Below are 23,275 nucleotides of genomic sequence, written 5' to 3'. Positions count from 1 at the left end.
TACAACCTTGAACTTTAACCTCAGAACACAACATTACACATTAACTGGCGGGACAATCCGTCTCATGGGATGCCAAAAAGCACTGAGATAAAGCCACGCTCCCCAACAAGCCACGCCTCCAAGGCTTTTAATATGCTGCCGCCGCAACAATATATTTTGCCAAAATGCATTTTTATTGTACTTGGCACATACCAAAAGCACTAACATGCATTTAAATGACTACAAAAATGACTACAAACATGATACATTATCAGTAGTGACCCCTACATCATGTAGTGACCTCATGTCTTTCATATACATGCTCTCGTCAAGTTTGTTTATTTATTTGGCATGTTATGAGCATTGCAACCAACGTCCAACGGGCAGAACTTAACATGTACTGGGTTGTTCCATGAAATGAGTGCCTTTTGCATACCTTTGATATGTTAAGTAGAAATGATGCACCAATATTGCATTTTTAAATCCTGTTATATGAGATTTAAGTACCCTAAACATATAGACCACATGGAAAATTCAATTCATTTTCGTGCGTTCTCTGTGACTTCTAGGAAGATGTTAAGCCACTAACCCCCGAACATACTTCATGTCATCACCATCATTGTAAATCCCTAGTTATTTCATTGCTTTGACAAAGTTATTTCTCAAGATCATTATTTATTAGTGATTCATGTCCCTCATTTTAAGATTCAACCCGTAAACTTGAACTGAACTGTTTTAATATGGAGAAAACTATTCCTTCTTAAATATTTCTTTCAAAAGAAACATTGAACGTCGAATAGTCAAATCATAGTGCCAAAGTAGGTGAGCTMGTTCTACTCTTTTTGGCCATTTTCTGGTGTTTTGTGGTAAAAAAAAACTGAGCGGGTCGAGCACAACACGTCATAACACACCCTGTATACCCATAGATAGATAGACTAGACGTGTTTTAAGAATAAAAAATAAATAAATGTGTGCTCGTGTGTGAAAAGTACAGTAAATGTAAAATGCACATAAAATCAACAGTGTAATGTTTGGATTCAGTCTTGTCAGGTATTTGTATTTATTAGGGATCCCCAGCAGCTACTCTTCCTGTGGTTCAAACACATCAAATCACCCACATTACATATAAAGCAAAAGATAAAACAGTGAACTATGTTTGTACTGAATGAGCTAAAGATTAAACAGTACATCATATAACATCCCTACACCACCACATATCCACAACACAAAACGTTCAATACCACCATTCAACAATATCACAATATATGTGTATGCATGTGTATATACCTGTGTGTGTGTCTCTTCACAGTCCCCGCTGTTCCATAAGGTGTATTTTTACCTGCTTTTTACATGTGATTATACTGCTTGCATCAGTTACCTGATGTGGAATAGAGTTCCATGTAGTCATGGCTCTATGTAAACTCAGAAAAAAAAGAAACATCCTCTCACTGTCAACTGCGTTTATTTTCAGCAAACTTAACATGTGTAAATATTTGTATGAACATGAGATTCAACAACTGAGACATAAACTGAACAAGTTCAACAGACATGTGACTAACAGAAATTTGTCCCTGAACAAAGGAGGGGTCAAAATCAAAAGTAACAGTCAGTATCTGGTGTGGCCACCAGCTGCATTAAGTACTGCGGTGCATCTCCTCCTCATGGACTGCACCAGATTTGCCAGTTCTTGCTGTGAGATGTTACCCCACTCTTCCACCAAGGCACGTGCAAGTTCCCAGACATTTCTGGAGGGAATGGCCCTAGCCCTCACCCTCTGATCCAACAGGTCCCAGTTTAGGTCACCTAACAGTACGAACTCTGAAGATAGATGGGGGGCAATCAATTCACATATGGTGTCCAGGGCACAGCTGGGGGCTGAGGGGGGTCTATAACAAGCGGAAACATTGATAGACTTATTTCTGTAAAGGTGGATTTTTAAAAGTAGAATCTCGAACTGTTTGGGCACAAACATGGATAGTATGACAGKACTCTGCAGGCTATCTCTGCAGTAGATTGCAAATTGGAGTGGCAATATCGTTCTCTATTATCCTCATTAATTTTCCATCCAGATTGTCAGACCCCGGTGGCTTTTTCCACCTCTTCCACACTGACTTTACGGAATTCAAAAGTACAATTGTTTTCTTTCATAATTTGGTCAGTTATAATWGGATGTGTGGTGTCAGCGTTTGTTGCTGGCATGTCATCCCTAAGTTTGCTTATCTTGACAATTAAAAAGTAATTAAAGTAGGTGGCAATATCAGTGGGTTTTGTGATCGGATTCAATGAATGATGGCTCATTCACTGTTGCCCTCAAATTTGGTCTAATAATTTCCCCATAATCTCCAAACCTTTCCCTTTCAATTGCTATCATGCCTATGCATGTCATATTTCTTCTGTAAGAAACATTTCAATTTAGCCTTATCCATATAAGCCAATTCCCAGGAGTGTAAAGTTAAATATATTGAAATGTTTATTTGTATTTTTTTGTGTMTGGGGACTGTCTATCTGAACTTCTAAGAAATGCTAATTTCGTTTTCAGTTGTGATGAGATGGAAGTGTGTTTTTGTTTACTTGAGTGGACAGAACAGCTCCATGTGGTCTTAGAAGTGTATTAAAGCTCTTCAGTTATACCCTGAGCCCCCGTGGGAATCTCCTTCATGTGGTTATTTTTAGGGGTTGAGGGATCAAGTTAAGCTGTGTGAATGTGTCAGTGCATACCGTTCTCCTATAACGGTATGTGTGTTCTCACTCATACAGTATTAGTACTGTTCATGTGTGATGTTTACTGCAGGTTATCCAGAGTCACATAAGAACCATCAGTAAAAAATGTTTTGATGTATGGAATTTCAAACAGCTCGTCGGAATTCACTGTTGTGTCTCTTTGCTTATTTACAGTGTCCTGTAAGACACTACGCCGATAATTCAGTCTTTCTGGAGCGTTGCACTCTGGGCACTGAGATTCAATCGGACCCCGCTTCGTCACCCCATCCAGCGACCAACGCTAGAATGATAGTCTGTCTGCCATCGCAAATGACTAGAGAAAATTAGGGACTCGAGGCCCCCTGGGGGCCTTGTCAGATGACGCTGTCCTTTCTCTTTCTCTCTCGCTGCACTTGATCTCTCTTTCTCTATCCTTACTCTGTTTATCTCTATTTTCTCTCTCTCTCTGATCTCTCCACTCCCTTTATACCTCTCTGAATCTGGCTTTTAGATCCAACAGAGAAGATGAGCCTCCAGGTGCTGGCGAAGGCTCCCATCAGAGAGGGCGACAACGTGACGTTGAAGTGCAAGGCGGACGGCAACCCTCCTCCAACCAGCTTCTACTTCAGCATCAAGGCAGGTTTCCCTCTGTAGTGTCTGGGGGATCAAGCATTGAGATACCAATATTTATATAGAAGATCTCTGGGTTCTATTTAATTCTGTGGGACCAAGCCATGGGGACAGAACCCCACTGTTTGTGACAGAATCTTTCACSGTTACCTTAACCATCCTTCACCCACCTCTGCCTGTTTCTCTCCCCTCCATCTCACCCTCACCACTCCTTGTCCCTCTACTTTCTTTCACTAGTGGCTGTCTGCCTGTCAATTTTGGTACGGTAACACAATGCAAACCTTTCCCCCTACCCTCAACAGGGCCAGAAAGTGACGGTGAAAGATTCCGACAACTTCACTCTGACTGCCGTTACGCGCAACAGCACCGGAGACTACAAGTGCTCGCTGGTCGACGATGACAAAATGGAGGCCTCGGAAAAGGTTGTCGTGAGCTGTGAGTATAGACAACATATTTGTTGCGCTGTGGATTTAAACAAAGCTTCAAGGATAGTGTTGTGAGCACTCGCTGAGACTTGAAAGGAGCGAGCAGACATCTTCAGTGTGTAAATCTTTATTTTGCACTTTCTTAACAAGCTCCTTTATCCACTGTAAATGAAGTCACAGGAGCATGGGAAGGTAATCAAATATATCTTCAAGAGGATTWGCTGGGAGGGGAGTGCAGTTTGGGTGGGCAGTGGGAAGAACTAATTAACCCTAAACCTAACCCTAGCGCCAAACCWTAACCCTAAAACTAACCCTAGCTCCTAAACCTAATTCCAATCCTAACACTAATTCTAACCTTAACCCCCCTAGAAATAGCATGTGACCTTGTGAGGACCAACAAAATATCCCCAGTTGGTCAAATTTTGGGACTTCTGGTCCCCACAAGAATAGTTAAAAACAAACACACACATTTAATTACTCCCTTCTTCTGAGGTGTGTTTCTGCTCCTTAGTTCAAAAGGGCCCCGGCTAAGACTGTTATGTGAATATAGCCACATCCCCGTCTCGCCACATTTCACTCATCTTTAGCAAAAGCTTATGTCCCGCTCCTAACAACTAAATTGAGTGTGTGAGGGAGAGACAATAACTTTGCTGGAAGGGGTCCTGGGAGGAGAGGGTTCTGAGGGAACGTGTCCTCCCTGAATCACCAAGTTGTGGGACCGCTCATGGCACTGGGACGTGAACCCATAACCTCTGAGGTTTTGTGGCGGCTTTGTTACCAGTGATAAGCACAAAAAATGAGTGTACAGGAACTCTYAACAATCCTTCCCTCTCTCCTCTCCACTCCCATTTTCCCTAGACTTGGATCTCAGTCTCAGCCCAACAGGAAAGGTCCTTAAGATGGTCAGGGACACCTTGCTGGTGAAAATGGAGCAGGACGCCTCCGGCGATGCTAAAGTGTCATGGACCAAGGTAAAAAAAAATATATATAATTAGCTAGAAGGCTGAATAGTTACTGAAATCCCATAACATCATACTAACAATTGCATCTTCTGTCGACAAAACAGCCTGTGCAGTATTCAGATTGCCCCAAAAAAGGGCTTCATTCAATCGGAAGATCCGCGGTACAGTGTGATTGAAATGAAAAGGTAATTTCTGATTGAGCGTTACCGTGAATGCTTGGGGACATTGCCTTTAAATATCAATCACCCTATAGCACGCATCTTCCGCGATATGGATTGAATCGAGCCCTAAGTAACATTTAAAACAAAAAGACAACGCAGTGAGTTTCGAATACTACCCATGATTATGCCCAGCGACATACTGCATATATGAAGTAAATGTGTGTATAAGCCAGGATTTTGACTGTTGCTTGATCTAATGAGTCTGGGTTCACTTCACTCTACCAGGACGACAGAAAGCTGGACGAAGCGCCTAGGCTTGAAAATGTGACGTACGCTGATGCAGGGTTCTACGTTTGTGAGGTGTCCGTTGCAGGCATCATGCGCAGCCAGTCCTTCCAACTGGTAGTAGAAGGTGTACATCCCTTTTCTCTCCCTCTTTGATATTGGTTCCCAGGTTGACATTGCCTCCAGTTTGAGTTGGTTTAAAGTGGTTGATCTCTCACATGTTTTCAGACCTCAAAGGTCGCCTAATGTCAATCTGTTATGTAGTTTCAGCTGTATGCCGCAGTGCCAAAAATGGAAAGATAGGCACAATTGAAAATGATAAAAACGCTATGGTGTGTAAAATGTTATTGTCATGTAAATGAGTCATATACTGTAAGTCAATTTACACACAACAGATCTTGTGGTGACATCTCAACATTAAACCACTTTCTGGGACTGAACTGAAAGCAAGTCATTCAGTAAGCTGTGCACAACCAACCTGGTGCTGTGTGTCCAACAGGCACACCAGTCATCAAGAAGATGACTGAGCACCGTAGCGAGGATGGCAGACACAAAGTTCTGACCTGCGAGGCCGAGGGCGTGCCCCGGCCCAGTGTCCAGTGGAGCGTCAACGGCACAAATGTAAGTCTGCCGTGTGTGTTTGTGATTCGCAGACAAGCTTGTGCCACTTGTAGCGATGTCCCACTAAGTGAAGCCGGTAAGTAAGCCTTGTCTGAGACGATACGGCCTATAGGGGCAGGAGCCTATCTCTTGTTTCTGTAGCATGACGCAGCTTGATGTACAGGACCGCTAGTGCCGAGCAAAGAGGCATCAGGTCCCATTTTTTAAGTTTTTGGTATGACTTGGGCCGGGGATCGTATCCCCCAACTTTTCAATCTCTGGACATACACTCTAACCACAAGGCCACAGAGTCTGACACAACTTGCTTATCATATCATATAACTATACTGTACAAAAATATAAATTCAACATGCAACAATTTTAAAGATTTTACTGAGTTACAGTTCATATAAGGAAATCAGTCAATTGAAATAAATCAACGGATTTCACACGACTGGGAATACAGATATGCATATGTTGGTCACAGAAGAAATGGGCCTCATGATCGAGTCACGATATCTCTGTGCATTCAAATTGCCATCGAGAAAATGTAATTGTGTTCATTGTCCGTAGCTTATGCCTGCGCATACCATAACCCCACCATGTGGCACTTAGTTCACAACGTTGACATCAGCAAACCGCTCGCCCACACGAAGCCATACATGGCGGTTGTGAGGCTGGTTGCCAAATTCTATAAATGACATTGGAGGCGGCTTATGGTATAGAAATGAACGTTAACCTCTCTGGCAACAGCTCTAGTGGACATTCCTGCAGTCAGCATGCAAATTGCGCGCTACCTCAAAACTTGAGTCATCTGTGGCATTGTGTTGGGTGACAAAACTTTACATTTTATTGTCCCTAGCACAAGGTGCTGTGGAATGATCATGCTGTTTAGTCCGCTTCTTGATATGCCACACCTGTCAGGTGCATGGACCATCTTGGCAAAGGAGAAATGCTCACTAACAGGGATGTAAACCAATTTATGCACAACATATGAGAGAAATAAGCTTTTTGTGCATATGGACAATTTCTGGGATCTTTATATCAGCTCATGTAACATGGGACCAACACTTTACATGTTGTGTTTATATTTTTGTTCAGTGTATATGATATGATAAGCAAGATGTGTCAGACTCTGGTATCATTACTGACAAAAATGAAATAGTGTTCTCAGAAGTATACCCACCCCTTAACGTTTTCCACATTTGGTTGTGTTACAGCTTGAATTTAAAATGAATTAAATTTAGATTTTTTTGTCACTGGCCTACACACAAAACACTGTAATGTCAAAGTAGAATTAATAATTAAATTAATATAAAACCAAAAGCTAAAATATCTTGAGTGAATAAGTATTCAACCCCTTACTCCTGAACTTATTAACTAACAATTTGCTTAACAAGTCACATATTAAGTTGCATGGACTCACTCTGTAATATTGTTTAACATGATTTTTTAAATCTCTGTGCCCGCCACATACAATTATCCGTAATGTCCCTCAGTCGAGATCTCTGTGCCCGCCACATACAATTATCCGTAATGTCCCTCAGTCGAGCTGTGAATTTCAAACATAGATTCAACCACAAATCCCTGGGAGGTTTCCAATGCCTCGCAATTTTTGTAAAAACATTTTTTTTTTTACCTTAGGCAAGTCAGTTAAGAACAATTTGTTATTTACAATGACTGCCTAGGAACTGTGGGTTAACTGCCTTCTGCAGGGGCAGAACGACAGATTGGGGATTCAATACAACAACCTTTCGATTACTGGCCCAAGGCTCTAACCACTAGGCTACCTGCCGCCCCAAAGAAGGGCACCTATTGGTAGTCACTACAAAGATACAGGTGTCCTTCCTAACTCAGTTGCCAAAGAGGAAGGAAACCGCTCAGGGAGTTCACCGAGGCCAATGGTGACTAAAACAGTTACAGAGTTTAAAGGCTGTTATAGGAGAAAATTGAGGATGGATCAGCAACTTTGTAGTTACTGTACAATACTAACCTAATTGACAGAGTGAAAAGAAGGAAGCCTGTACAGAATGTAAATATTCCAAAACATGCATCCTGTTTGCAACAAGGTACTGTTAGGTTCTAATTCTCAGAGTAAAAACCTCAACGCACACTATGAAAGCTTAACCAAGTTTATTCTCCCAGAGGATCAATACAGCTGCATTAGACAAAACATGTTTCAACCAACACAAGTATATATACTCCAATTTAGATGCACTCCTCCTTCTCTCCAACCCTTACATCTGTTATGGTTCGACAGGAAGACGAAGTGATGGGGTAATAAACCGTTCCTTCTCCCTTAAGGTGACCTGACCTGACCTCAACCCCCTTGATGTCTCATCCTAAGCTCTCTCCCCTTATCAATGCCTGCCACATGTGATCGCTTCCCTGCCCAACTCACGGCTGTCATGGTGCCTAGTACCAGACTGTGTCTCTTCTCCTCCCAGAGGATCCCTCCCTTAGGATCCCTGATGGCTAACATTAACATATCCTGACAGAATGTAAACGTTATACATTACCCTCTATCCCTCAGTGACATGAATAAGTATATTTCATATTCTCAGAACCCAACAGTCCCCCCCTGTTGAACAATAGCTTCCTACTGTTCAACTTACATAAACTTGGAAATTACTTACAAAATGAACAAACAATGATGACAYAACATGAACAAAAAAATAAATAAAAAATGATTATAAATGAACAAACAATGATAACAAAACATTCACCGCGAGGTTTACAAACGCAGAGACTTATGGCCTCTGTTCTATGATCACACCATACACAATCTTATTGCCATCTCTCATAGAACACTGATAATAACGTGTCCCATGGATCTYTTGACTTCTCCCAGTTCAATTTTCTCCTTCTGGTTCCTAAGAGAGTGATAGCACAAATCTTGCAAAGCAACGAGAAGCACAAAACAGAARAGTATTAACAATGTGGTAAGCAACGCATAATTATATATGCATGAAAACCAAAGTCTGAGACCATGAGAATTCCCACTCTCTCTTCACCTGARTCTATGCCTTCAGGATACTTTTCTGCTGGATTCCACAAAAAATGAAAGCCCTAAAAAGCCTCCTCATGCTTTTGCCCAGTCTTCCCCTTTCCGGCCCCAGGTTATGAGAGGTGTTCCCAAGCCATGTCATTTTCACTTTGTTCCCCATCTCCTCCATTGACACCTGATAGGCAAGTGCGTATCCCRAATCAAAGCCACATCACACTGTATATGCTTTCACATCAATWCCTTCAAAATGTTGTTTAGAGTACAATTACCCCAACATCTATCCTCTTTCTTATGATGCATTAACCAATAAAACAGCTAACCCAACCCAACTATGATGTTTAAAGTAGCTCCCAGACCCAACCCATCTGCATGTCTACAGTGGAATCTGGACTTTATAATTGAGAAAGGAGTATCCCTTAGCCAGATACCATTCGCTATAAATTATCGTTCAGTTTGGTCCCTAAGACGAYGTTCTAATCSCGTTCCTGGTACTTCATAGCACAAAAACACCATCTCATCCAATGGCATAAATCAATTGTCAACTCTAGATACTCGCATCTCAAGTAAACCCCCTCTTGACCTCACTCCTGGACAAGCTCACTGAGGGGAGTGAGCCTCTAGGTCATACACTATCCCAGGATAAGTGCAACATTAGAGAGGACATACAATGGTTCCAGACACTGCCATACACCTCCCCCCAATGCCAGAGGGAGTGACTTGCGCACAGACATTGTGGAGACCAAGTAATTGGTTCCCCCGTAATCACGCCATCCCTTCACATGGTTTAACAGATACATTCACATATGAAGACAATGTTCCATCCTGTCCCCTTCCTGATATTCTGCATAGCACCAGAGACATGTAAAAGACAAGCCTGACCTCTCCCCTCTCTGGGCCCCAAGTGACTGAGCCACAGCTGAGGGAAGAAATGCAACTGCCAACACTAGAMTATATTAGAAATACATTCTAATAAAAAGTATATCACATAGGAATATTATGCAGATATGACATCTTAATGACTTATGTTACCCAACTAATTCTGATTCATCCACCACAATAACTACTGCATGTAATCTGTCAAGTGTTTGCTGGCTGTTAGAAATTGGGAAAGATATTAATGAAGTTGGAAGAATATCCAACCTAACAAAACTCTGAGTCACAGGTTTCTTGAAAGTTTATCAGAAATGCCAGAAATGCCACCACTATCTCTTCTACTCTCACCAATGATCTGGGTATATGTAATGTTCAATTTCACTTTATAATAGTCCCTATATTGTGCACAGTTAGCTGTCCTCCCTCTCCTACGAGCTATCTCCTGTAACAATTATACATAGAGTGGTATCATTCCCAGAGACTATCACCACYACCTTAATTTATGAGCCCCCACAMATCTCCACCGCAGTCACATTCCATCCCACTTAAACAGCCCTATYTAAACATTCCGTCTCAAACACAGGCCTCGTGTGTACCTCGCCTCCTGCTACAGAGACATTTGCACATATATCATTCCATCTAACCCATAACACACTAGTCACTACTCCTAATGCACTTCTGCAGTTATAAACATACTAAAACATTCTCAAATCAGTTAGTCAATATACATCAGTCCCTCCTCTGGAACAACGATCACTCTCATGTTCCACGAAACCTAAAAACATATTGACTTGAAAAGGAAAGAGAAAAAAGTACATGTTTAATAACTTCACACCACACTTAATGCGATTGAAACTGGGAAAGAACCGTCCATCCGTTATGTTCTATACCCATGTTATGCTGGTCTCCATGCCKTCTCCTTCATTTTCATCCTTGGGTGTTATAACAAAACACAGACTATGAGCCTTGTATGCATCTAATTGTACCGTTATCATCCAGCCATCTCTATGTATCGATGTGATTTAACATAAAAATTCTGATGACATTGTAAAACAAAAGAGAACAACAAAAAAAACTTAATGGTTGACCCAAGCTATCATCCAGTGAGTTCTCTAATAACCCCCCTGTCGGAGAAGACATAGATAAGGTTTCTGGAGCCTCCCTAGGCKTAATAACTTTTAGCAGTGCCCCCACCCCTCACCGTATGAAAGCAACTCTCTCTCGCTGTATCCGAATCATAACTAAAACATTTGATAAATGATCCAACCCAAATTTAGAATGCCAGTCCTTAGTGCTTACTCTGAGTATGACTCAAATTCCAGCTTCTCAACCTAGCACACATCATCCCTGTTAGAAGGTACATTTATAAAAGGAACCTTTATAAAAGTTTTCCTGTCGCGAGTGGCCTGGTAATGAAAGATCGGTATCTCAATGCATTCTTAGTCTAAATTGTTTGCAGTGTGTAGACACAGTGTGCAGTTTGCAGTGTGTAGACACGCTAGAATGATAAGTGCTGGGAGAAGGGGGGGGGGCCCCCTTCTCCCAGCACTTATCATTCTAGCGTGTCTTCTTCAGATAGCGTTACAGTTCATCTTCCCAACGGCACATGTAGCTCTTGCCTGTCACATTTGATGGCCCTTGATCATGCCGATTTCAATATCCAAATAGATACATCCGCTTCTCCCACGTACACAAGTCTCTCACCTGAGCCATTATCTCTCTCCACGKTCACTCCATACGCGCGGTCTCAGCACTACTGCCGACCGTACCCAGTTTTGGCTCAGACTCAGATTGGAGAGTTAWAAGTCACTGTSGCATTGAATGCCTTTGTTGCTCTTTCTTCAGCCGGTTAGGGAGGGTTTTGAGGTTCACACACACTGTTTATGGTCAATACCATGCATTAAGACACGATCTGACATCACCTTCKATGATAACCTCAAGAGAGGACAGATCAGAACAACAGTTTAGTTCAATTCATTTCTGTTTCAGGAAATCCAGACAAGCATTGACTATATGACAAATTATTACATTCCCAATTTTCTTAATAACCTTATCTATACGACAAATGTCAAAGAGCATACATACATACTGTTACTGTTGAAACCATTTTCAAACTTGGTTCATACTCCCTTCTTTTACTGGTGAAAAATTACCAGATCAGGGAGTTASKACCCTAACCCTCTGGGAATCCCACACTCCAGTAGWCCCAATCTGGTGAAARTTGTATTYAAACAAAAACAAAAAATGAAATCAGCAATACACATATCACAATCCATTTGGAGTAACTGTCATCCCTTATTAACATATATTTTTCCCTCTATATGCAGACTGAACAAAGTACGTTTGTAAATTTACCCAAAGCTCTTGATAGTATCACTGATATTTAATAAGCTTACGTATCGGCCTCACGGCCTTCGTCAGAGCTTTTGTGATAAAAAAAAAAAATGCACCCTTATGGAGACCTAGCCCCACCCACATCCGTTCCACACGTCGAAGGGGGTTGGAGGCAAAGGAAAAACAAATAAGTGCTACCAAATATAACAATATGCATTTCATAAATATTACAAAAGTGTATAAATAAGACGTATTAAACACATCTGTACAACCACAATGAGGACATAGCAAGTTTTCATTAGTCATTGGGTACATCGTTCGAAAAACATCAGAGTAATCTTAAATAGGCACATAATTCATGTTCAAATTCACAACATAACATACATTGGCATTTCATCATTAAGTCCTTTAGGAAATAATGTCTGGAGGGTGAAAATCCCAAAACATTCTCTTTTGCTCAGAGTATTATTAATATCACCCCCCCTGTCTGATATCTTAACTTTCTCTATGCCACAAAATCTAAAAGGTAGAAATGTCATGCTTCAGGTCATTAAAATGTACAGCGACTGGATAATCCCTATCGTTTCTCCTGATTGAACTTTTATGTTCACTAATTCTTTGTTTGAGAGGGCGGGAGGTTTTACCGACATAGCAGAGCCCACATGGACATTTAATAATGTAAATAACATTGGTGGTGGAACACGTAATAATGTCATTTATTTGGAACCGTTTTCCTGTGTGTGGGTGGCAGAAATATTCACACTTCATCATATTGTTGCACTGTGCYCATCCTCTGCATTTATAGCTACCATTTGGTAGAGGGCGTAAAAGAGCCTGGCTGATTTTCTTTTGTGGCTAGCAGTTGGCATGAACCAATTTATTGCGTAAATTGTGACCTCTCCTATACACAATAAGTGGTGGATTGTTCAAATCAGCCGGCAAAGCTGAGGCCGATACGTAAGATTATTAAAGATCAGTGATACTATCAAAATGGCGTTTCCTTGTTCAACTGTTACCATGCACCTGCAAATAAGATTGCTCAGATGTGCGAGTGCCTTTTGAATTTTAAATTTACCCAAAGACCATGACCCCAGGGAACCGGTAATTTTCCTTTGAACACGTGATTCAAAAACAAAATGTTAAATCAAAAATAAACAGATTTGGGCCTCCCGGGTGGCGCAGTGGTCTAGGGCACTGCATCGCAGTGTTAGCTGCGCCACCAGAGTCTCTGGGTTCGCGCCCAGGCTCTGTCGCAGCAGGCCGCGACCGGGAGGTCCGTGGGGCGACGCACAATTGGCATAGCGTCGTCCGGGTTAGGGAAGGTTTGGTCGGTAGGGATATCCTTGTCTCATCGCGCTCCAGCGACTCCTGTGGCGGGCCGGGCGCAGTGCGCGCTAACCAAGGGGGCCAGGTACACAGTGTTTCCTCCGACACATTGGTGCGGCTGGCTTCCAGGTTGGAGGCGCGCTGTGTTAAGAAGCAGTGCGGCTTGGTTGGGTTGTGCTTCGGAGGACGCATGGCTTTCGACCTTCGTCTCTCCCGAGCCCGTACGGGAGTTGTAGCGATGAGACAAGATAGTAATTACTAGCGATTGGATTCCACGAAAATTGGGGAGAAAATGGGATACATTTATTAAAAAAAACAAAAAACAGATTCGAATAACCAATCAACTTAGAATTACAACTCTTGATAACCCCATAAGGAAATAATAATATCTCATAACTAGTGTTTCTCATTCATTTTATAATTAAATCCCACCTGTTTTGATCATTTCTAGTGAGATTGATCAGGCCTCACCAGAAAGTCGGGATACCGGGCATTCAACACCATTAAATATCTCATCTCCCTTTTCTTTCCCTGTCCTTCCGAAACCATTTAAAAAACATTTCAAACATTTCCACCCTTCTGCATACCCAATTTAAAACTGAATTGAAAAGACTCCATTAAATAAATCCCACAGTATTAACACCCCTAATGCATATTCATAACCGGTAAGTTGTGTGTACGTGTGGGTGTGGTAAACCGTAGGTAAAAAACACATGAACAGGCCTCAGTTATCTGGAACTCCGTTTATGGCCATCATTTATGTATCTTTAATTTAGCATGTACTATTCTCCATAACCACCGCGCCACAATGTTCATGAACTAACTAAACAAATTAAAAGTTCATTTTAGGTCTAGTAACCCCTTTGCTAATTCCTCATTACCCCTCCACCCTTTCGTACATTCTAGAAATCTATTTCAGAATAAGACGACATAAAATGTAAATCTATTTCATAATAAAAGCATAAAATGTCTCATGAGATCAAAAAAAAKCCCAAGGCTTTCTGAGTTTGCAAATGATTTAAATTTGTCATCGTAAGGAATCTGCGATATTTGATCCTGGCATCTATTAAAAAGTTGGGTAAGACGTGATCGCATACGTCTTCCTTCACATAGAAACGGTAATCTCTATGAACCACTATTGATCGAACCGAAAAATGCAAACACTTGCATAGCGGCATTCCCTCCGAATGCAGCAGGTTCCAGTACCACCTTACACTCATTCTTCCAATATCTGATAATTCCCTGTTTTCCCTGCCGTATTAACCCCTCGCACGTCTGCGAAGTGAGCGGAGTTATATTCCACTCTCAAAACATTTTGCTCTGTTTCATCCACAACCCCCACAATTGTCGATTTGATCACAGGTTTCAAACCTGCCATCAAAGCCGAAGTGCGAATTCTATCAATGCACTCCTGTACCCAGTCTTTTTGTAGCTCAGTACATCTATTAATTACCCATATCCAAGCCGAATTGGTAGAATGCTTGTGCGCTTCTTTCAGCGCTTCCATGGCTTTATTAAAATCCTCTAGCTCCGCTTGGAGAATTGGGGCCGTCTGTCGCCATATTAATAGTTATTATTCCCAAATCTCTCCCGACGGTTTTCCAGGGTGTTTGAGATTTCTTCACTCCCGTCTCTAATATACACCTTCTATTAACTATTTTCCAAGGTAGTGAGTTTTTCAGGATAAAAAAAGAAACGGAATGGAGCCAAGCCAAGCATGGTGAAATCCCAGAGCAGTTTCCTTCCTCTCCGGCAACTGAGTTAGTAAGGARGCCTGTATCTTTGTAGTGACTGGGTGTATTGATACACCATGCAAAGTATATTAATAACTTCACTATGCTCAAATAGATATTCAATGTCTGCTTTTTAAATTTGAGCCCATCTTTGCAAAGCGTTGGGAAACATCACTAGTCTTTGTGGTTGAAACTGTGCTTGAAAATCACTGCTCGACTGAGGGACCTTAGTGATAATTGTATGTGTGGGGTACAGAGTTGAGGTAGTCATGTGACTTGTAAAGCACATTTTTACTCTAGAACTTATTTTAGGCTTGCCATAACAAAGGGGTTTGAATACTTATTGACTCAAGCTTTTAATGTTTTATTAATTTGTGGTGCCAATATATTTGACCACATCTGTAGATTTAGACATTTGTTAAAAGTTTAAATGTGTATGTTTTAATGTGGTGTAGGCATACGTGCGTACATGTTTGAAAAAGCACGGCCGAAGTCTATTGTTGGACTTTTATTCATATGCCTGTGTGTGCTCCTTCTAAACGCCCCAAATGTCTTTGTTCTATCAGGAGGAGAATTCCTATATCAATGGCAAGGCAACTCACAAGATCACGGTGGTACCCACAGGAAACCTGACCGTCACCTGCATTGCGACCAACAAGCTGGGAAATCACTTCATGGCCCTCCACGTCTCCTCCTGTGAGTGCACCTGTGGCGACTGCAGCTAACAAGTGCCAAACGCTAACCCACAGTAGCGTACTGTACCTACACTAACTCCTGGTCACTTCTCTGTAACTGCTTCTCTCTAACACTAAATCACAGCCCACTTCCCTCTTAACTGCTAACTTACAGTAGCCTACACTACACCCTTCCTACTTGACTAGTGCAAGCCTACAGATGAATGTCAACTTTCCCAGTGGCTACTTCTCTTTTAAACGAGTATAATACATCGGTTAATTCAATGTCTGTAAACTGTTCATGGTTCTTGTTGATATGCATTGTTATTTTGACGTTATCCATAATGAAGGCTAGTGGAGTGAAAGTTTAGTGAAACTAATCACACGGGAATCGTCCATTTGAAAAACGGACATGCTGGGGTAATAATTACATAACCGATGTTCTATAGTTATACAAGTTCTGTGTAAAGGAGGGCTTTACGGGGCCCTATTATGTTGGATATTCGGGGATGATAGAAGTGGGAAAAGTCACATGACTTTCCACTTACCTTGGTTGTCAATTTGTAGATGCATTGGCCTATACAGAGGGTAAATAAGTAAAAACCAATCAACAACCGCCAAGTAAAGTGAAGGATAATTTAAATGTTATTTTGTTCAGAACTGCTCTTTAAACATAGATGATTAGATTAATGTCACCATGGTAGGTATGCTGAAGGCTAATGCTGGACTTTACAGATTCATTTCATCCGCTGAACATTGTGCCATTGGCTGTTCCTTTCTCATCCTTTCGCTCTCTTTCCTTCACTGTCTCTCTTTCTGCTCTGCATCGGTTTAGTTTGGTTTGATTAGGTTTGTCTTTGTCGAGCATAGAGAATGATAGAGGCCTCTAGTGGCCAAAAGGCAGTTTTAGCATGGGCAGTGCCATTGAGGGCTTCCAGCATTTTAAAGTAGTCAACTGGGTGGGGAGTCCTATGAGTTGTAACCTCAATGTCACTGCCCATGCTGTCACAGATGTTTAAATGGCACATACTGTATATACAGATGAGTCCTCTATCTATCTATCTCTATGGTGTCAAGGTGCTGGACTGTCCTCCCTTATCTCTTCCTCTCGGGGGTCAAGCTGCATTAAATTTCCTTCTCACTACTTCTGACAAAATGGCGTATTGTTGCTACAGTATACAAAGCAAAATAAAAGTGCCTAATTTTCACTTGCTTGCTCACCAAATCTACACTCTTCTGGCTGATATTCTGAATGGTTAGGGATTGTTTGCCTTTTTTTAWAGCAATTTCAGCTCATACAGTTCTGCTTTTCAACTCATGGAAACAGTACCCAGTTTCATTTCTATATATAATTAATAATGTATATATGAAGTTAATTTCATTTTATATCTGATTTCAGTAATTATGGACGAAAAAATGCCAGGAAAAGGTAAGATATCCCCCTAACCCCCCCAATTAGAATTATTTGACTCCTTTGACTTTCTAGTGACTTGAAAATGGCTGCCCAACTAATATAATAAATAATAATTACCGTTTAGCAGACGCTGTTATCCAAAGCGACTTAGTCATGCTTACATACATTTTACATATGGGTGGCCCTGGGAATCGAACCCACAATCCACAAACTGAACCATACAGGGCCACCAACTACCAGGGTTGGCGTGAATTATATATTTTTTCCTTTTAAAGCCCATCATTTTCTATGAGTATTACTTAATTTGAAGCGATACCAACCCTGTTGACTATTGGGTAGAGGTGAAAGCATCTGGTACTGGATTACACTGTATCTTCTGATACCTAGACTCCCGAGAGCCTTTTATTTATTGATTTAACCTTTTATTTAACTAGGCAAGTCACTTAAGAACAAATTCTTATTTATGGGACGGTCACGGCCGGTTGTGATACCACCTGGAATCAAACCAGGGTCTGTAGTGACGCCTCTAGCACTGAGATGCAGTGCCTTAGACCGCAGCGCCACTCGGGAGCCTTGGATGGCTTTGTTGACGCTCTTGGGGATTGAACAGCCCGGCATGACAAACCCTTCTCAAATGTCATCCCCATAAACAACCAAACTAACAGCAATAGTGCTCATACAAACATGGCTCCCACATCTTCATTTAGTTTTGCTTGCCCACTCATACAGTACTATTAATCTTTGTGTGTGTGAGATAGAGAAAGACAGAGAGTAGACAGTGTTTTTGCTGGTGCACTATTTGACATGTTGATTTGTTTGTAGGGGCACAGGAAGACAGTTCGGACCAGGCTATATGGATTGTGATCTTTGTTGTTGTGCTCATCATAGCTGCTGCTGTTTTGGGGCTGGCCTATTGGCTTTACATGAAATCAAGGTACACACTTACACGTATCATTATATTTTAGTTGTATAGTATGATCATATTCCTGCCCAAAACAAAAGGGGACAGATTTATTAAGCATATGCACTTATCTTTTACAAACCTAAATCTTGAGGGACGTAAACGTTGAGGACAGAATAAAAGGTACACTAAAGATTGAGAACGTATAAGACATTGAAGTAAATGCAAACGTTGCACCTGGTGCATTGGCTTAGTAAGTTTAGCCCAAAGTGTAATAAGTATATTACAATGAGGGGAGAATTACATAAAAATAGGAGTTTTAAGTAAAGTGAATCTCTTCTTCAGACAAGGGAGCTGGAAAACAGGAGAGAAGGAAGCCGGAACATCCGAAGAGAGCAAGAAACTGGAGGAGTGCACAGCTAAGGTGTAGAGACAGCCGGGCTGTACTCGAGAGACGAAGAAGGTATGCACTGACAATGCACCGAATTGATCGTTTTTAAAATATAATTTGACATTTACCTTGCTATGTTGGTGGCGAGACGAGTTTTTCTGTTTTGATAAGAAATCTTGTTTTTACAGGACTCAAACATACAGTTTGATGCTTGATTATTTTCCCATCTAAAATGGTGAAAAGTCCTGTTAAAAATGAGTGCATTGATTTCTGTTTCAGGAAATAAGTAGAAGAAGCCTTGACCTTTGGAACGACACCGAAACGAAGGCATTTGATTGGCTTCCAAATGAGCAGCATGTATTGCAGAATGCTTCCTAATCCAGATGAACAGTCCCACCCACCGACCCACAGTCTCAGAGGAAGAAAAGATAAACATTTTGTGTTGTTAATTGATTTTCAGTCAGCACTGAAGACTGCTTCTCATTTTCTTTTTGTGTTCCTGGTGAATGCTCAATTGTCTAGCGTGTCGTGATGGTGTGGTGGGTTTGTCTTCTTTTTTTTTTTTCTGTTTTAATTTAGTAAAAATAATGTCAAATTCACTGTACACTTTTTAGGTGACCTAGCTGCTCTACACTGCTGTTACCCCTCTGTTCCTCGAGGTTACATTTCAAATCTTTACACTCGAGTTTTTTTGAAGCTGCACCTTTTTTTGTTACTCCCATATAAACGTTCTTTGTTATCCCCCTGGGGACAAGTGGCAAATGGAAATATCTGGACATTTTTCTTTTAGTGTCGCTGCCAATTGCAAGTCTCACCAATTCAATTATTGGGGCTACACTTTTTGTTGTGCTGGACAATCAGAAATTGGCTGAATCACAAATACGAGTTTTATTTTAGTGCAACTTGTCTTCATGTAAGCCATTGGGTCTCACTTACAAGCTACAAACTAAATAAGGTGAGGCAAATGCCTCATCCCAATTTCTAAGATAAACTAAATAAGGTGAGGCAAATGCCTCATCCCAATTTCTAAGATAGAGAATAATATATATATATATTATGACTCAGTTGGTTGTCGGTGTAAGTTTGGAACCAACAAACTGAATGCCGCTAGCCTCAAACATCTCCACAAAATGCAAATCAGCTCACTTTTATCTAATTGGTTGATGGTGTAACSATGCAAGACATTTGCAGGTCAGATTTGCCAGCCGTTCTGCACAAAAATGTAGCTACCCTTTTTGTTTTTCTGAAATGTTTCGCCRGACTTGAGTTACACATGTTGTTGTGAACTGTTGTTTTACATGGAGCATTCTGACGAATCTGCGGACATTGCTCCCTCTTACCTGTTAAATCAGATATAGTCATAACACTAATATATTTTTTATTGTGCATCTCTCTCAGTTTTCAGTTAAAACGGTGTTGTTGTCATCTCTGTTATTGTTTCCCTCTCCGGTGTCATACTGTAGTGAAAGGCCKTTTACTAGTGTAGTTATTCATGGTTCTGTTTTGCCGTTTAAGCGGGTTCACTGTAAATACGTCGGGTGTGAATGTCCAGCGTGTGTTTTGCTCTATTTATACTGTGTGAGACKTGTCAGGTTAGCTGCACTTCGGCATGCCTACTAGTACCACCCATAATACATTCTGATTTCAACCTCGAACGTTCATTATTTAAACTGTTGAAAATGTACTTTATGGTGGAATGAGAGTTACATAAAACAGCAGAGATTTTTTGTGTGTTTTGGTTTTCTTTTTAGGGTCTGAAGGACTGTAATTGAAACGGTGAGGATGATGGTAAAAGTATGATAGGAAAGTTGTGTTTCCATGCATTTAGTTAATTTAGTATAATCAGGTCAACAGTGAAACCAAAGAGGGTAAGATGAGAAGGCCAAAAAGGTATTGTGAATACTGAATTTTGTACTTTTGTTGAGAATAAAGTGTACATTTTTAAGTAGTGTTTTTTTTCTTTCAAGGTATGTCAGCACCAATTTAAACAAAAACACATTTCCATCATGTTTTGTTGTTTCAGATTTTTGCTGTAATGAAAAGCGCTATACAAATTAAATGTATTAAAGCTACACTGGTTACACGTTTCGTATATGTTCAAGTCAGACAATCACAGCAAATTTAAGCTTCAACTTCCAAGTCAGACCTTCCAATATTATGCCACAAAACAAACTGCATTGTTTTGTGGAAAACTCCTCCACCCTATAAATGAGTTTGCATACATCATGGGCTCCCAAATGACACAGCGATCTAAGGCACTGCATCTCAGTGCTAGAGGCGTCGCTACAGACCCTGGTTCAATTCCAGGCTGTATCACTACCGGCCTTGATTGGGAGTTCCAAAGAGCGGCGCACAATTGGCCCAGCGTCGTCCGGGTTAGGGTTTGGCCGGGGTAGGCCGTCATTGTAAATAAGAATTTGTTCTTAACTGACTTGCCTAGTTAAATAAAGGTTCAAATACATTTTCAAAAATGAAAGACTCATGTTAATACTGGCTTTTATGAAAACAAAAAAAATGTATAAACAAAACAAATCACTGGTTACTTTAATTACTGAACAATGACAATAATCATGAAGTGAAGGCTTTCATAATGTCTAAGTTAATTGCACACATCACAATGCTTAACACGTTCCACAACGAATTTTCATCAAACAAAATTCATGGCAGGAGAGAGAAACAGAATGAGAAAACCACCACTTCTAACCTAATGAAGGCCACTTCACTCCCCCCCCCTTCCTTTTTTCGAGCCAGATGGAATAAAACATGTTCACTTTGAGACTTTCAAGTTTAAAGATGAAAAATAATTAGACCAGTGCAAAATAAAGCTTCAAATAGGAGAGGAGAAATAATGCGGTTATTTTATTGAAACGGACAAAGCCAGGGATGGTACTGTAATAGGTAGTTGACACAGGGGGAGTGAAGGGAAAATGCCTCCTTTTTTATTCACGTCTTTTTGGGCTTTGTGTGGCATTCCTCTTGATATCGACTTGAAGCACTTTGAAATCCCTGACGGTGGCTAATGACGCAAGAGTCACATTAGGAGCAGCGTAGTTGCTCAGAGGTTCTCTCTGAAAGACACCCGTGTCAAAGCAATGCACCCTGGAATTAGGACGTACAGTTTGTCTCCGGTTGTGTGGGAATGCGTCTACATATTTCGYCATACAGTAACTAAGCAACAACAGGATTTCAAAATAATATTGACTTATCTGTGTAATAGTGGTTGTCCTCTCCATTTGTGATCCACAAGAGCAGTCCTCCCATTTAAATGTAAACAAGAACTAACAACACATAATGTATATTCATTTGTAGAACCAGTCAATGCAAAGGTATTGGCTCGGTGGTATCATTATCTAACTTAATTTTGGCACGTAAAAAAAAAATACGTTTTTCTATAATCTGAGAGCAAAAGTGTACTAATAACGGTTTGTGCCTTGAGCGGAATGTCTCGGGAATGCATGTACCCCCTCAAGTTAACAAATACTTTCAGTGGGGTTGTCTTTCACTGAAGAAATCAAAACAAAACACACACGTATGCACATGCACGCACACAAACACACAAGGCTGCATCTGGTTTCATCTGTGGTTCTGAGACGAGAGGAACCGTTAAGGGTCATGTTACTGTCCCACCCCGTTGCTTATTGTATATTCACCAGGTTGTTGCTGGGAGGAAGGAATTAGAAAAACCAATAGTGGACCTCCAGAGTGGCCTAATGGTGCCTCTGCTACGGACCTGGGAGCTTCTGGGAGTCAATAACACCACTCAAAAGCCTCTCTCTCTCCCAGCCTCTTCCTACAACAACAACAACCACAGCAGCAGCTCATTAAGACAGAGAATTCAGCTAGGGCACCAGGAACACCATCTTTACTGGACTGCACACTAGTATACCTCTCAGAGAGATGGAGAGAGAAGGATAGAGAGAATTAGGTGATTGAGAGTGATGGACGGGTCTTTAGGTATGTTTGAGACAGATGGAATAAGGACCATAGGCAACAACGTCAATAAACATAGAAGAACATTTTGTAACAGTTTGTTACAGACATCCCATCCCTGATTGGCTGATTATGAAAGGCTGGGGGATGGGCAGGTGGGGAGGGGGATCAGCAGCAGTAGTGGCAGGAGCAGAAGGGTAACGCAGAGGCCAGCACTAGCAAAGCTCGCCTGAATTCTTTCCATCACAGGATTAACATGCTGGTAGACAAACTCTGTTCTCTGTCTCTCTGATTTGATTTAGCTTCGAACAGATAGTTGTGGATGGACTCCCGATCTGTGGAAAAATGCAGTCCACGGATCAGCGTTTTCCAAGCTTACTCTCCTTTTTTTGGTCAGAACGAGCTAGCGAGGGATAACAAGATAAAATAAGCCCTTTCCTTCTACCCCAGCGCACACAGAGGCACAAGTTGTCTCCTATTTGGGTCCCCTTCTCAGAGTTATAGTTTGAGTCTAGGGGCCACTAAGGCAAACTCTCGGAGAATGTTCCGTGCCACGTCCACTTTGTTCTGAGCAATCATGAGTGCCCTCTTCACATCCTCGAAAGAATAGCCCTCTCCCATGAGTTTGGCGATTTTGGCGTCTGTACTCTCACTGGCTGAGTCCTGCCCATGATTCTTCCTCTGATGGATGTCCGGAGGGGTCTTCCGAGGGAGCGGCTTAGGCGGCCTGGCAGGTGCCTGCAAATAATCTACGTCCACTGCAAAGAAAATTGAATGGATAAGTCAATGGATGACGGGTAGGTAAAAAGCTTCTTTCAAGTGGCTTTTAGCATAAGGGGCTTTAAGAGCTATTCAAAAAAGTTTCATTCATTATCAATAATGGAATCATGCATTTGTATTTATTATTTATTATGCCAAGGCAGCAGCTTCTCTTCCTCGGGTCCAGCAAA

At 41.3% G+C, this 23,275-nt stretch overlaps 2 protein-coding genes across 4 annotated transcripts in view; one reads left to right on the top strand and one right to left on the bottom strand.

Moving 5' to 3' along the window:
- alcama (activated leukocyte cell adhesion molecule a) overlaps positions 1-20,467 on the top strand; it is a 74,512-nt gene extending 54,045 nt beyond the window's left edge. The window contains exons 7-17 of one of the 3 annotated variants that reach the window (XR_002875484.3): positions 3,191-3,315; positions 3,612-3,744; positions 4,593-4,705; positions 5,143-5,269; positions 5,642-5,763; positions 15,582-15,711; positions 17,089-17,118; positions 17,926-18,037; positions 18,350-18,467; positions 18,675-19,350; positions 19,396-20,467. Coding sequence is in view for 2 of the 3 variants with exons in the window: in XM_023967835.3 (XP_023823603.1) it covers positions 3,191-3,315; positions 3,612-3,744; positions 4,593-4,705; positions 5,143-5,269; positions 5,642-5,763; positions 15,582-15,711; positions 17,089-17,118; positions 17,926-18,037; positions 18,350-18,434 (977 nt within the window). In the remaining variant the exon portion in view is untranslated. The other 2 variants (XM_023967835.3, XM_023967836.3) reach the window with 2 other exon arrangements.
- A 447-nt stretch (positions 20,468-20,914) lies between these two features.
- Positions 20,915-23,275, bottom strand: part of cblb (Cbl proto-oncogene B, E3 ubiquitin protein ligase) — a 192,661-nt gene continuing 190,300 nt past the window's right edge. Inside the window, exon 19 of the mRNA XM_070434684.1 lies at positions 20,915-23,083. Coding sequence (XP_070290785.1) covers positions 22,824-23,083 — 260 coding nt within the window. The 3' untranslated portion in view covers positions 20,915-22,823. The remainder of the gene's footprint in view (positions 23,084-23,275) is intronic.

This window comes from Salvelinus sp. IW2-2015, linkage group LG23 (genome assembly GCF_002910315.2).
Source record: "Salvelinus sp. IW2-2015 linkage group LG23, ASM291031v2, whole genome shotgun sequence".
In the NCBI taxonomy this organism is placed as follows: domain Eukaryota; kingdom Metazoa; phylum Chordata; class Actinopteri; order Salmoniformes; family Salmonidae; genus Salvelinus; species Salvelinus sp. IW2-2015.
This window is presented reverse-complemented; position numbering and strand designations above follow the sequence as displayed.